This window comes from Mixophyes fleayi, chromosome 10, assembly GCF_038048845.1.
Source record: "Mixophyes fleayi isolate aMixFle1 chromosome 10, aMixFle1.hap1, whole genome shotgun sequence".
Classification (NCBI taxonomy): Eukaryota; Metazoa; Chordata; class Amphibia; order Anura; family Limnodynastidae; genus Mixophyes; species Mixophyes fleayi.
This window is the reverse complement of record NC_134411.1, coordinates 26273413-26289201: the sequence shown is the minus strand read 5'-3', so window position 1 is coordinate 26289201 and position 15789 is coordinate 26273413. Positions and strand designations below refer to the sequence as shown.

Genomic DNA, 15789 nt, shown 5'->3' with positions numbered 1-15789 from the left:
AATGACTAAACAGTTGGGAACTTCACTATCAGTCGGCAAGTTCCCAATCAAAACCAAATCCCTCACTTCATGTTTGCTTCCATAAATGGAGCAGCCCGATTCAACCTCCGATCACTTATTACTGACCCAGCTGTTACTTATGGCCAGCGACCTCTGATGGCACAGCCAACACTTGACTTTTATAATCTAATCTCTATGTATAAATATGAGCCACTCTGCTGTCCCTGGTTTCAATGTCTCAGAAGGGAAGAGAAACGAGACTGCCGACTTGTGGAAGCTAAACGGTTAAGGATGCAAAGAATAATGTGAAAAGCTATTTCTGCTCACAAAGAATCTGCAGGTGCACAGACACAAAGATGAGGCTTCCTGCCATGCTGGAAGGAGCAGACAGCAATCCGGAGCTGCTGAGCGAGGAGAAAGGACTTTTCCCAAAGTGTGTCAGCACCCTGCAGTCTACATATCAAAGCTCATCTCTGCTAGTGCCCTGCTCAATGTTCTAACAGCAGCAGATCTCATCTCCAGTCAAAGGAAAGAAGTGAATAAGTGTGCTGTGTGCAGATATATAGTGTGTGTGTGTGTGTGTGTGTGTGTGTGTGTGTGTGTGTGTGTGTGAGAGTGTGAGAGTGTGTGTGTGTGTGTATACACAGAATATACATATTTATATACATACAATAATGTATTTTGTGAGTGAAAAAGGACCCATGTTTTTTTGCTTACACATGGAGCCTGGTTCATTAAGGAAAGGAAAGGAAAGCAAACAAAACAAAACACAAAAAAAAAAAAAAAGAGTAACTTTGTACCTTGCCAAAACCATGTTGCATTGGAGGGGGGAGGGGGGATTTAAAATGTGAGGACAGATTTATAGTTGGGGTAGAGCATGTCCTAGATCAACTTTAAATTTCAGTGTAAAAATAAAGCTATCCATATGTGTGTGCTACATGAAAAAACAGCCAGTATATATCTTATGTGCAAAATAATAAACTCATTTGCACCCCTTGGATTGTAACATGGTTTGTCCGGGAGAAAACGTACTCCTTTTTTTGCCTTACTTTCCTTAATGAATCAGGACCATTGTGGTCACATCCCTCTTGTACCCAAGGTTTAATTTAGTTTATTTGTATACATAACATTAAATACTTGTGGTATAGCACTTTCCCTCGCTCCTCCCCCTCTATTCACCTCTAGATCCATACAAATATGGACCGCAGAACTGCTGCAAGCTTAGAGCTTATGGTACGTGTACACCTACGTATTTAAGGCTTAAAAACCCACAGGTAACATTTGTAAAAATGAACCAGTTTTCATGGGACAGTTTTGCGCTTACACCAACTACTCTACGCAGGAAAATAGGGCATAAAAATGCCAAGTTCTCAAGGTAAAACGCGTGGGTGACAGTGCTTCTGTGTGACATTAGTCCTTGTGTAGCACAAGTTAGCTCATAATGTTACAAAAGTCTGCTTATCAGAAAAACACTAGGGCCAAACAATACATGTTAAAAGGACATTTTGCCAGACTAACAAGAATGAGAGAGAAACCTTTGTCGTGTTTACAGCAATAAAAGCTTTTTTTCTTTGCATAGAAATGCAGAGAACTGGCATTGGCTATAGAGAAAAGCTTCAGGATAAAAGGAATTTGATTATTCCATGTGTCCCTATTATATCAGGATTACAGATTACATGAAAAGCAATGCATGCTGAGGGTTGAATATATAAATAAAAAAGAGCCGGTAGACTCATTTGTTAAGAGCGAATTTCAATGGTCCTACAGAATTTGTATTATACTGCAACCTATTTAGGATCCAAGAATAATTGTGTTGGCCAGGATAGATGGTCTTTTTCCCTCTTTTTGTAAAATATTCAGAAACAAGAAGCGACTTCTATAACTTGCAATGAAATATCGGAAGAGGAAGAAGTAGGAGAGCGCGCTTACTCAAACTCCTCAAACTCCAGGTCTCCAGCTTCCACCGCTCCCTGGCCATCACTTGAGGAAGGGGCAGAGGCAGAAGACCGTAGGCGGTTCTGCTGATAGCGCATAGAGCGCTGCCGGATGCTGTCCCTCCGAGAAAGGTACTGGATCATCCTTTGTGCGTAGTAAGCGGCCGGTGATAACCTGGAGACCGTGAGAGATATGAACGAGTAACGACTGTCAATCAGTACAACCAAATATGTCACAAGTCACACCAAGCAATAGTATGCATCCTAAAAGTAGGGGAGGAGGGAGGGTGAGACAACAGCCTATCAATTCACTAGGAACCAGCGCCATCCCCCGGGCAACGCCACCGGCTTCTAGGCCACCGATAGGCTGTATTCTCACAAGCTTGCAGCCTCTCCTGCTTGTAAGCAATAGGTAAACTTTGTATAAGATAACGTTACCTGGCTGGGTCGGGGTAAATAGGATGATCTCGGGAACCAGTGCCGTCGTAGCGGGACAGAGAGATCAGGGACGACTCCAGAAGCCGCCTACAACAAAGATGAAAGATTTAGCCTGGAGTCATGCAATTGGACCAGACACTTGTCAATCACAGAAACTGTTGATTGCTTAGAAGTGCACACTTCACAGGAGACCATGATGTTCTGACCACTGCTCCAAAGCACAAAAACAAAGTCTTCCAGACTAGTCTAGTAATCTATGAACAGAAGGGTAATCTTCTGAAAGCTCACAAACATGCGCTATGTAAGTGTGGTACTTTTTAAATAAACAACACAAATCCAATAGTTATTTTTATTTCTGCGACCTTCCCATCTTCCAGAACTGTGATGGGGGCCCCATTTCTGCATGCTCCAAGACAATGTACATGTAATACTTTGCAGACAGTGAACCGAGCTCTTGTGAACCATAAAATTACTCTCCCAGTCCGAGGGGCTTAAAGGTCAGTGAGCAGACATCTAACACCAGGAAAACTCCACCTTAAAAATATGAGGGACACAATTACATAGAAGACATATCGAACAGATGACGGCCACTGACACCAGGCCGGTTTTCAAGAGAGTTATGCATCTACACAGGAGGAATTAAGTACTAAGTTGTGACAACCATAAAACACAGCAATTCCTATGCTGCATTATAAATGAATGCAATAATGCAGTCGTCACGGAACCTTCTCAGTGATCAAACCTCTGCAAAGCAACATTTTTAGGCAATTGTGTATTCTAAACAAGGTGGTTCATAAGGACGGTGGCTTAGTGGTTAGCACTTCTGTCTCACAACGCTGGGGTCATGAGTTCAATTCCCAACCATGTCGTTATCAGTGTGGAGTTTGTATGTTCTCCCCATGTTTGCGTGGGTTTCCTCCGGGTGCTCCGGTTTCGTCCCACACTCCAAACACACACTGGTATGTTAATTGGCTGCTATCAAAATTGACCCGTGTGTGTGTGTGCGTGCGTGCGTGTGTGCGTGCGTGCGTGTGTTTGATAGGGAATTTAGACTGTAAGCTCCAATAGGGCAGGGATTGATGTGAATGAGTTCTCTGTACAGCGCTGCGGAATCAGTGGCGCTATATAAATTGTGATGATGACGAAGGATCCAAACACTAGAACACTCCCAATTCATGCTCAATATTACCACCGCAGAGGTTACCTACTAATATGGGAAAAATGCCATTCAATACATTATGAGATTACAACAGGTTACCACTAGACTGATCTGTGTGCTATGGGCTGACATACAGGTGATATTACACCTTAATATAAAAAAAAAAAAAAAAAAAAAAAAAAAGTAGTCTGCCACTTGTGACAGTAATCCTCTATCTCCCACCAGCTTATTCCCCTGCTGAGCACCGCAATCCCATTCTGTATGGCACACTGTGCCTTGTCCTTACAGCCCCACAGCCTTCCTCCTGCTTGTGCTCACAATATTACACAGATAGAAATGACTTTCCAGAGAAGGTCTCTGCAGATTGTTTTACAAGGCATTAGCCATACAGGAACATTATTCCATGTATGGAATGTTTGATTATTTTATGTGCATCAATGTATCTGCTCACATCCCCGCCAGCCATGTAGTTGTGCTCTCTATGGAGTGATTATAGAATGGCAGAGTTCTAGAATGTAGGGTTAACAGTAAACATTCCAATACACCGGAGTATCCACATAAGAGATACTAGATAGGATTCTAACTTAATACTATGTACAAGTGTGTCATTGGGCAGACTAGTGCTTTGCCTGAAGGCTAAATGACATTTTATTAGTATTCTCTGTGCTCACTGATCCCGGACACTTCAGTATTTATTTATTTTTTTTTTAAACTCAGCCAAACTCCAATCTCTTAATTCCATTAAATGGAGAATCTTCCGCTGCAAGGAGCAGATTTTCCGCCTGGTGACAAGGCAGACATGAGGGAGGGCAGCTATGCAAGGAGCTGATATCGAGCAGGGGGGAGAAAGGGAAGTGAAGATTTTAGAGAAGCAGCCAGCATATTCTCAGACTTAAAACAGACGGGGACATTGTGCCAAAATTAGAGCACAGCTCACCCATAAAACCAAAGACACTGACCTACAATTACAATAAAAGATGAAAATCCCCGAACGTACTTCATTTACAGAGACGGCCTTGCACCCAGTAACCACTGCTACCAAGAATAAAGGACTAGATCACCTTTGTGCAACTTTATCAATCAGAATTATTTATTTCTGTTCTTAGAAAAAACAGAGCTACGTAGATACAATTTCAAGAAACAAAGGCTGTTGGATATAAATAAAAAATAAAAAAATGCATGGAAGATAATGTCAGAAGGTGAACTTCTCTTTTCAGAGCTGAACTGCAAGACCGAGAAGTCTGACCAAGTGGGTGAAAATGTTCTTTCAATTGAGTACTAAACTAAAAAAGCAAATTATGGTATAAAGAGCGATACAAGTGACATTCACACTTATACAAGAGTGTGTACAGGAACATATCATCGGGCAGGGTAAAGTGCAAGGGGCAGATATCGTTAAAATTTATTAATAAAAACGAAAGGTGAAGGTGTTCCATGTAGCAACCAATCAGATTCTAGCTTTTATCTAGTACAGTGAGGGGCAAAGTAAAAGAGATTGAGGCACTCCAGCCTCCAAAAGGGGCCGCACAGAGGAAACAGGGACAGCACAGTGTCACCGACACCCTCAGTGTATGCCGGGTGAACTCCCTGCACACGCCCTCGTTCTGAAAGCATTGATAGCAGCAGGCTGGGGTGGCATCGGAGAGGGCACAGCGGGCCGCTGGCCATCTGTTGCCCACTGCTGACCTAGTACATTCTATAGGCAACAACTCAACTTTTCCGTTTGTAGAAGTTTTAGTAAATCTACCACAGGAGTCTACGCACAGCAGACTTCCTGCCTATAAGCCTATACATTTCATGAAATACCAAGGGATTTGTATTAAGACTGGTACACAGGTAACCATGGAGAAATGATGCTGTAACTCATAGCAACAAACACTAGAACAATGATGTAGCTATGGCAACAACACTATTTTTACTCGTAGCTGTGCAAGAGGTTTTTTTTATATACAAAATCAAAATAGTTTGGCTGAATGTAAGGAAAAAGTAACAACTGACAAATTAACAGTTGTTCGTTTGGTACACGACAGAGGTTAGAGATTCCCTAGACAAGCGAGACAAACGCATCCTATGTCATGTGTAGATTACAGGTTGTACCGCATAGAGTGCCTGCTAATTGTCAGACATGCCCCACGGAGGACAGTGCCATTCAATGCATGCCTGTACAGCAGGTACGTGAGGAGGGGGGTTATATGGAGATAACAGGACAAAGAGCTGCATTCAGTCCGCTCTGTGGAATAAGAAGAACTCGACTGGTTCAGCAGGATGAAAGTGAAGCGACGGAGGCCATTCACTGTCTCCAGCACTTCTCTACACAACTCCGAAAACCTGATTCAGGCTGATTCAGAAGCAAAAGGGATTTTCCTTTTGATTTGGAGTGCTTTTGTACTCATCATTTCATAAAAAAAAAAAAAAATCTCCCATTTTCTCTCAGACTGAAATTTACATATTCTATTAGGACGAACAAAGGAGTGGAAGACGTGGCACGGGTAAAGCCCGTATGCGTTCAATGCCGCTATAACACCCCCCCACCCCTGATAGTGGCAGGTGATGCGGGACTACCATTCTCCAGAGTGGAAGAATGGAATTGAGGGCAAGGAAAAGATGCTGAATTGTGTTTAATGGTACTAAAAACTTATCTGTGACAGCAGGTTTAATACAGCGCTGAAAACGGCAACTTGCCTCCACGGAGCCTGGAGCTAAGCTTCTTTTCACAGACAAGAGATAAAGAAAGAGGGGAGAGAGAGCAGAGTCAGATAATGTGGGGAAGAGAGGATACAGGAGTGCAGAGAGCGCTACAGAGGGAATACATAAAGACAGGAGAAGAGATGCTGGATATCCACACAAAGGTCAAAGGTCAGACAAAAGGCAGCCATGACAGCAGGGAGACAAGGAAAATATAACCCCCGCCTGTGTAGGATTTACTTTAATCTTGCTTTGCTTCAATATTTTTCACACTGGCGTATTTCTAGCAGAGATCTTTATTTCTCTCCCTATCTGTACTCATTATCGTGAATACAAGCTGCCATGCCGTCTACTCTGCCAAGATAGAAACCAATAATTATTCATACTGCAGAACAGTGGCTTAGTGGGGTCATGAGTTTGATTCCCGACCATGGCCTTATCTGTGTGGAGTTTGTATGTTCTCCCAGTGTTTGCGTTTGTTTCCTCCAGGTGCTCCTGTTTCCTCCCACACTCCAAAAACATACTAGTAGGTTAATCGGCTGCTATCAAATTGACCCGTGTGTCTGTGTGTGTGTTAGGGAATTTAGACTGTAAGCTCCAATGGGGCAGGGACTGATGTGAGCGAGTTCTCTGTACAGCTCTGCAGAATTAGTGGCGCTATATAAATAGCTGATGATGATGAGGACTGTTGACAAGACAAGAAAAACAGAACATTCTTGTTTTGTGTCATTCAGAAATCAAGTCCAAGCCGAGCAGAGAACATTTACAGGGCACCGGTCACTTATATAAACAGGGGGCAGCCATTTTGTGGGCGGTACCATCATTCATAAGATTGCAGCCTATTAATGTAATAGGAACCAGTGACATCACTCAGGCACACCAGCATTCTGGTGACTGCTGGTTCAGCCATTTTGTGCCTCAGTAACGGGACAGATTCCTAGAAAATGGAGGTGCAGCCGTTCTGTCGATCCGTGATGTAACTCATACTTTATGGACCTCACCTCCAGCGACCCTATTGGTGTGATGACACCATAGCGATGCAGAGGGTGGAGGCCGTGACGACGCGTTTCAATCCAGACAGTCTGTGAGAACTCCCCCAAGAGCAGCAAGTATGATTTAACTGGATTCAAGGCAATGACAGACATACAAAATGGCTGCTCCCACTGTGTGCAGGAAAGGTGCTCTCTAAGAATAAATTACATTTTCAGTCACGTAGGAGGCAAGAGCAAACAAACAAACAAACCTGAACATCAAAGCTATATACGTATAATATTCTATCATGGTCTTAGGCAAAGACTGTTAAAACAACGCACAAGATAAGACATTTGTCAGATTTAAAAATGTATTACAGCCATAGAAACCCACAGGGAATACAACAAATGAAAGCCCTACATCACCGTGTACGAGTGGTGCAAGAGGAGGCCGTTTTATAACAACCTAGAATCACAGAAGCAAACGTCGGCCGTACGGCATAAACATGAGCAATCTGCACTTTCAGGGCTCTCTCTTCCTAGGGTGTCCTAATTCAAAGTTCACGTTCTCTGTTCTGCTCCCCCAGAGACGCGAACAGTAAGATTTACTGCTCCTGGCCCTCTGCTCGCCATGGGAGCAGCTTCAGAGCGCGGCGCGCACGTCTCACAAGCACATTCCGCCTCCTCTGGGACAAATCTGCCACTTCAGGGTTCCGACTGTGCAGAGAATTCAGCAGATGAATTACATGCATTTAGCAATAAACATTTAAAGACACCGCTGCCTAAAAAAAAGTAAATTTTTTCTGAACAATCTACATGGTATTAGGTAGATCACTGTGGACACAAATAGAATTTGATCTGCATATAAAGCTATCTATTGGAGCGCATTCTAATTTTAAAATGAATTCTAATAAAATTGAAATACATGATTTATTTTTTACATTCTACCACTGAAAAGCTACTTGAAATTGAATTTATTGGGTTGCTAATTAAAAAGTTATATATTTAGGTCACTAAGGACTATATTCTAGGCCATTGGCTCCCAAACTTTTTCAGTTTGCGGCACCCTTAGAGTCTACATAATTTCTTCAAGGCACCCCTCCAAAATAATTACGGAGCATCACCGTTTTATAAGTAGTTGGGTCAAAATAACGTAATTAGTATTTAGGTCAGGACAGAAATACTTAGTAAGTTGTTTGCAAAAATATACATAAATCCAAGGGAAAAGAATATTTTTATATATTTTTTTCAATTATATTTCTGTGTAAGAATAATTTACAGCTAATATTAAGAGGAATAAGAGCAAACAAAATATGTGTACAAAAATCATTACTTTGGCCGCTCCTTCACCCACACCCCCTGGGCCCCTCCTTCATCCTTTTGCCCCTCCATTGCTGTCTCCCATCACCAACCCCCCCCTTTCTTTACTCACCATACCTGGCCTTCTTTCTTCTATTTCTTCGGTCTCCTCTTCTGTCTTCTTGCTAATCCGGCGGTGCCCGGGACCCAGTATCCTCCTCTTTCCTGCAGCTTCTCACTGAATATGTCGGACGTGATGATGTCACGCCCCAACATTCAGTGAGAAGCGAGGAGGCTGCTGGGTCCCAGGTGCCGCCGGATTGGTAAGTTCGTTTTTTTATTTCATTTCTTCCTGGTCACGACACCCCTGGGAGCCCCGGCGCACACTTTGGGAAACTCTGTTCTAGGCATTACCCATATACATCCACCTCTGGGACCTTGGACACCCTCCAATGAATGGTCACATTGTTCATTTGGTCAGATAAAAACCCAGAATGGCATATTCTCCGACATTCAGGGATGGCTGGAGTTTGGTTTGTCTCAAATTTCAAGAAATATTTTTATTTTGCTCAGCTTGCACAATGTATTCAATGGCATTCTCCTCCCATCAGGTGGCTGCCATGTGCCCATTGGCCTCCAGAAGCTCATTCTCACCACGTCATCCACTGCTCTCTTGCAATATGGTCCCACTGTACCAAACTTTATACCCCAGATCCATCTCCCCTTATACCACTCTGGCACAACATGGACTTTCCTCTGGGACTCACTTAAGTGCGTATCAGCTAATAACCAATTTCTAAAAAGGATTTTATGTGGGTATATTTCCTACATGTGCGAACCTCCAAGAATCCTCTACTCTGCTTTTCACCAATACCTACAAAGAAGACATTGTTTTCAAACTTCGGTTACCAAAATTTCTACTAGACCAGTCACTTTTTTCCTTTTTGAGCATCGCTGTCTGTGCAATCACTCATATGTAATCATTGTACTATAACATATTGCATCTCGATTGCATTTATGCTAGCTTGTATCCCGTTTGTATTCATTTGGTGCGGTTAATAAAAAGTTGTTAAAATAAAAAAACACACACACACACACACACACACACACACACACACACACACACCTCCTGGAGAGAAAAGAGGAATAGGAATATTTTTTTTTAACCAAGATAGTTCATAACATTGAATAAGTATGTTACAGAACGAAGACCTATAGACTTCAAATAATATTGATTAGGTGGGGATTAATAAGCTGCCATCTAATTAAATAGGACCTGTCAGGTATCACATTAAAATAAGCTGTTCTAGTTATTTATTTTTGTAGTCTCCAAATAGCTGTGTTTTAATGCTATTGTTATGCCTGCCTCCACTCTTCCCGTCCATCCAATCTTGTCTTCTGGGATGAGTTTGCTCCGTCTCATAGCCAGCAGTGTCAGAATGACCGACACTGTCTGTTTCAGCAATCAATGCTGTTCTCTCATTAGACTATGTGAGCTGGAAAGTAGAAGTTGGAGGAAGATAAGGTGAGTGGCGCACAGGAGAGGGCTGGCATTGCTCTTTGGACTGGAAACAGAACCAGTTAATGCCCACCCAGCTATTATACATCAACAGGAGGAGGGCATCGAACAGCCCTGAAAATAAATTATGAAAGTTTGCAAGTTGTTCTAAGGGAGAGATCTTTCAAATTACACAATTATTAAAAAATTACATCAGGGACGGATACATTAAAGCAGGAATCTAGTTGGTAGATTTAATAAACTAAGTGGGGAAAGTGATTGTTGCTTTGGGCAACATATCCAGATTCTGGCTATCATTATCCAGACTGTACTAGATAAAGGAGAGCTATAATCTGATTGGTTGCTATGGACAACTCCTTCACTTCTTTTTAGAATTCTCAGTAAAACCGGCCCTCAGAAGCCAGGAAAGATATACGATATATATGTCCATGGACCTCAACAGAAACGACTCCCACAGTTAGGCACCAGCTGTAATTTTAAGAGGTATTAGCTACCTGGCTCCTGGACATATTCAGTCCTTATTATTTAATTAAGTAAAATAAGAATACTATCCTCCTACATTGACCATCTGGTGATGAGGGAACGCTGATGGATGCTAGCATGTGCGATTTTAAATGATCATACAGTCTCCAACCAAGTAAAGTACAAATGTAACTGAATACATATGTGCTATTAGGGTAAAAACCTTTATATTTTATAGTTAAATTCACTTCAGAGTGCATAGGCACCTTTGTTGGCCCTAGAGGTGTAAGGGAAGGTGATGTTCCATCCACTCTTGCTCCATCAGTATAGAAAATAATCTATTACGATCAAGCAGGAGCTGATGCCCAGAAGGAAGAGGCACTGAGCTGAAATAACCCAACACAGAATCATATCCTTATGTCATAGGCATTTAGTGGCCTGGAAAAGACACACTAGGTAGACGAGACAAGAAAGATCTCTTGAAATATACACGATAGGGCGCAGGTTCGGCTGCTCTGCTTGTCCACAGGATTCACACCAACGAAACCTCCCAAAAGGCTCATTCACCCGAGCGTTTCTGCAGAACATGCTCACCCCGTTTACCAAACGGCCCTCACCTCTACGATCAGGACGCCTGTGCGCATAAGAGGCCGTATAAAGCGTAGGTCAGAGCAAGGCAGTATTGCAGAGCAGTTACTCCAGACGCCTTCCATGCTTAACGCGTTGAGTAACATCTGCAAAAACGCTCATCAGTACCAGACCCAATATAATTCAAAGCAGCAACCTGCAAACAGCAAAACACTGGGGTAAAACACTTCTTCTAAAAGGTGGTTCTAGCCTACTGCCCAGCATGGGAAGGGTTAAAGGCATCACTTTCAGGAATGCAGGGTAAGCGGGAGCCCCCACCACCTGCTTCCATAAATAGCTCTTTCCCCCTCGCAGAGCATCGGCAGAATGAGGGCAGCACCTGCCCGTGCAGCGGATGCTCACAGAGTGGTTACATCTGGATGCAGGGCTCCGGCTGACCGAGCCAGACTTGGCTTGTATTTCCTGGAGATGCTACAGTCCGTCCGGCACCAAGAGAGGTACTAACGGCAGTCCTGGTAATACTCCAATACACTTACATAGTACTCCTCGTTTCACATCAAGCCTGTGTCTGCATCACACCCACCATGCCAAAGAAAATCCATGCAGATGCGTTCAAGCAAATATAGAGCTGCACTAACTCACACAAAAGGTTAATTTAACGCTTTTCTATTTTGTGAAACTAAAGTTCCAAGGACAACATGCAATGTTTGTCGGGAGCGTCCAATCATGGCGCTCCCCACTTTTCTGCTGGAGACTCGGGGCCACATTTTTTTAAATAAAATAAATGAAGGTGCAATTAACCATCTCTATAAAGTGCAGCTCTGTAGTTACTTCAATAGGTTTGGTACTTTATGTATACAACTGGATCTTTGCGTTATCCCGAGAGTTCTGTGTCCTGATTAAACTACGGACAGGCAGCAATGTTACTGTGTATGATAAGTTACTACAAGCAGAAGAACTTGTAAAAGGCAAAGAAGATCCATCTTACGCGTCGTTTTTCAGCTAATTGACAAGTCGTATGCAATGAATTCTGGTCAGAATGGTTTGACATAAACATGTAACTCTAAACATTTTCTTTCCTTAATTGTGCCTAGTCCAGGGGAATGCAAATGCCAGACAGAGCCCTAGTTTACCCCTCTGCAGAATTCTGTAAACGTAAAGCTGTTCTCTTTTCTGGTTCAAACCCTCTCACCATTACATCCGTTCTCCAGATTGGAGAGTAACCATTGGCAGCGAAGATTAGAGCGAGTTTCTCATGAACTGCAGGAAGCCCCACACATGGGAGATTCCCCTGTTCTGCCATGCCTAGCGTTATTCATTAGGTGGTATTTCTGCATTCCTAGCTTGCTTTGTGACCTTCTCAGTCACTGGACTAGGGATGGACGGCTTCGCAGGCTGCCATGTTGGGTGGGAGACAGTGACTGGAACATTAGGCAGATTTGCTTTGTAGAAGTGTGTGTGGATTGGTTGATTCTTGTACGGGGCAGTGATGTCACAAGGGAAATCTCTGCAGACATTCTGACCAGCACCAGATCCCATCAGGACACTGTCCTAAAAACCTTTGGCTCTCCAGGTGTTGTGAAACTACAAGTCCCAGTATGCTTTGTCAGCCGATAGCTGGCAGAGAGCGCTGTAACTTGTACTTTCGCAACACCTGGAGAGCCACAGGATGTCCATGCCGGATTTAGTTTTTCTTTAAGCAGAGTGATAATTAATCTCTTTGCTAAATTACCAGGTGGGATTTTATATAAGGATCGTACCATTCCTTACAGCTCACGATACAGTATGCACTTTATAGAAGTCCTATGTGCACTGTAGGTGATCACCGATGACTAGGTTTAGGTCAGAGTCCTTCTTGCTGCAGTGTGTGTTCAACATGCTGGTGTGACGGGTCTGTAAGGGTGACTGGCTTTAAAGGGTCACTAAATTACAGCTAGAATAGACTTCTCTCCCTGTACACCCCTCTCCGAGAGTAGAGGAAGTCGCCCACAATCTAGTCCTCCGCTAGCAGATACTTTCATCCCACCAGACAAGCTTCAGTCATCCTACGTGTTTAATATAGAACACGGCCACAGACATCCTATGCTCATTAAGCATGCGTTAACTGAGTCATTAACCGGAACAGAGATAATTAACCTAGCACCTTCAATCTGCTGTGCATAAAACCACTCATTTTGCATCTCTGCCGAGGCCCAGGTCTCATCTCCCCGATACGCAATCCTCGCTGTGAGGTCCTGACTTCAGCAAGTCTGTTATTAGGAACAGTTGTGTGTCACTGCTGAACACATGCCTAATTGTTATATACAAATGAATGCTTTCACCAAACCGCACCCTCCAGCTTTATATATGTCAGTGTGACAATGCTGATCAAAAGAACAGGTTCCATCCTATAGTCTGTTACTAAGAGAGCCAGCAGCTGGGCCCAACTAATGCAATGCTGCTCTACATAACAATCACACACACAGAAGGTACAACAAGTCACACATCGTCCATAAAACAGACATACATAAGAGGCTGAAGAAGATGGGCCTGTGGGAGAGGGGTATATTATGGTTTATTTCTATAGCACAAATAATATTACTCTCCGGTGTACAGAGAATATTTCTCCCTCACATCAGTCCCTGCCCCATTGGAGCTTACAGTCTAAACTTCTTGCCACCTACACAGATCCATGTTTGCCAGAAACCAATTAACCTACCAGCATATTTTTGGCGTGTGAGAGGAAGTCCAAGCAAACACGGGAAGAACATACAAACTCCACATAGATAGGGCCCTGGTTGTAATGAAACCCATGACATGGGCATTGAGAACAGAATCCAGGACCACTTTATCTAGTCTCCTTACTAGTTATCTAAATTTTAGTCCTGCAATATCTGGCACTATATTACATAATAGAGTGTGTTATTAACACTTGCTAGGAGTTTAATAGTGGTACATGTGACCCATGACATTTACTTTGACAACTAGCACTGTGGCTTAGTGGTTAGCACTTCTACCTCACTGCACTGGGGTCATGAGTTTGATTCTTGACCACGACCTTATCTGTGTGGAGTTTGTATGTTCTTCCCGTGTCTTCGTGGGTTCAAAAACATACTAGTAGATTAATTGGCTGCTATCAAATTGACCTTAGTCTCTCTCTATGTCTGTGTGTGTATGTTAGGAAATTTAGCTCCAATGGGGCAGAGACTGATGTGAGGGAGTTCACTGTACAGGGCTGTGGAATTGGTGGCGCTATATATATAGCTGATGATCCCAGCGCTGTGAGGCATCAATGCTAACCATATGCACAAAAGAGAGAGACAGACAGGGCTGGCTGAGTCCCAGTATCTGCACCTTCTATAATAGTTACTAGTTCTCACATGGCTAGGAATATATATATATATATATATATATATATATATATATATATATATATATATATATATATATATATATATATATATATATATATATATATATACACACACACACACACACACACACACACACACGTGGAAGTTCCCATACAAATAACAGGAACGAACACGATTAATATTCAGTCATGTTACTGCCAACAAAGGTCATCGTCTATAAGCCAATGTAGGAAGTGAAAAGTGATTGTAGATAGGTGATGGGTACATTGCAAAAGCTCTTTGGAGGCTTTCAACACGTATACAACTGCAAACCTGATATGCATACAAAACTTTATTATTATATATATATATATATATATATATATATATATATATATATATATATATATATATATATATATATATATACACACACACACACCATTTTGCGGATGTTATCAGTAACAGTATCGATGCAACATGTGTTTACATTCAGTAATCCTTTAAAATTGATAACTACCCAAGATAATAGATATTCTGAACAGACTGTACGAAATTGCAGCCCTACAGCACCACCCAGTGGAAAGATGGACCATTACAGGGCATGACCAAATTCCAACAAATAAGAGTACTTAAATCCATTAAAAGTTTTTGAGTGGAGTTCAAGTTAGACAATGACATTGACTATTATTTACAGGAGGCCCGATGAGAGAAGCATCGAAGAGCGCATCACTGAACGGTCAGGTCTATAACATTTCAACAACACTTTCTTCATCGCTTCTCCCGCCTGCCTCAAACAGGGAATACAGCGTGTTACGGTCCTTGCATTCTCGCCAGATTCCGTTTTGGATGGAATTATACTTTAACACCAAACATACATGTTTTCTAATACAGTGCGGCGCCTTTAAGACTGGTTATCAGTTGCCTGGGCACCAACTAAGAATTATTGATGGTGTGAAGTAGGCCAAACAACCCAGGTTCACAATTCATGTGTCCCTATCAAGGGCCAACCACCAATCATTCTGATAAGGTGGGCACATCTCTACAGAACGCACCTTTAGTGTTTGTGTGGGGCTAATGGTGGGCATGTCCGATATTAGACCCGTTGCAGTTCTCTGGACACTATGACTGAGCTTTAATTCAGCGCAACGTGCCTACAAAACAGTCCAAGTAGACACACTGAAGCGTCACGGCCTGCAAGAAATCCTCGATCCCTATAAACGTGCACAGAAAGGTGTTTGTTCTCGGACATTGAGGCACATCATGCTGCAATGAATCCACCCCCATGGGGAAATTCTATTCAATGCGAGGTCCTATAGGCTGACAGGATGGGCAGCTGAGCCTATTTCCAGCCATTACTTACTGTAGCTTGGAACTGAATTCTCACCAATGATTTGGGAGA

The 15789-nt window shown here is 42.6% G+C and overlaps 1 protein-coding gene across 3 annotated transcripts in view; it reads right to left on the bottom strand.

The window, feature by feature from the left end:
• Positions 1-15789, bottom strand: part of AMBRA1 (autophagy and beclin 1 regulator 1) — a 55927-nt gene that overhangs the window by 22755 nt on the left and 17383 nt on the right. For all 3 annotated transcript variants that reach the window (XM_075188204.1, XM_075188205.1, XM_075188203.1), the window contains exons 8-9: positions 2373-2459; positions 1930-2109 (exon numbers count right to left, since the gene is read on the bottom strand). In XM_075188204.1, the coding sequence (XP_075044305.1) occupies positions 1930-2109; positions 2373-2459 (267 nt within the window). The remainder of the gene's footprint in view (positions 1-1929; positions 2110-2372; positions 2460-15789) is intronic.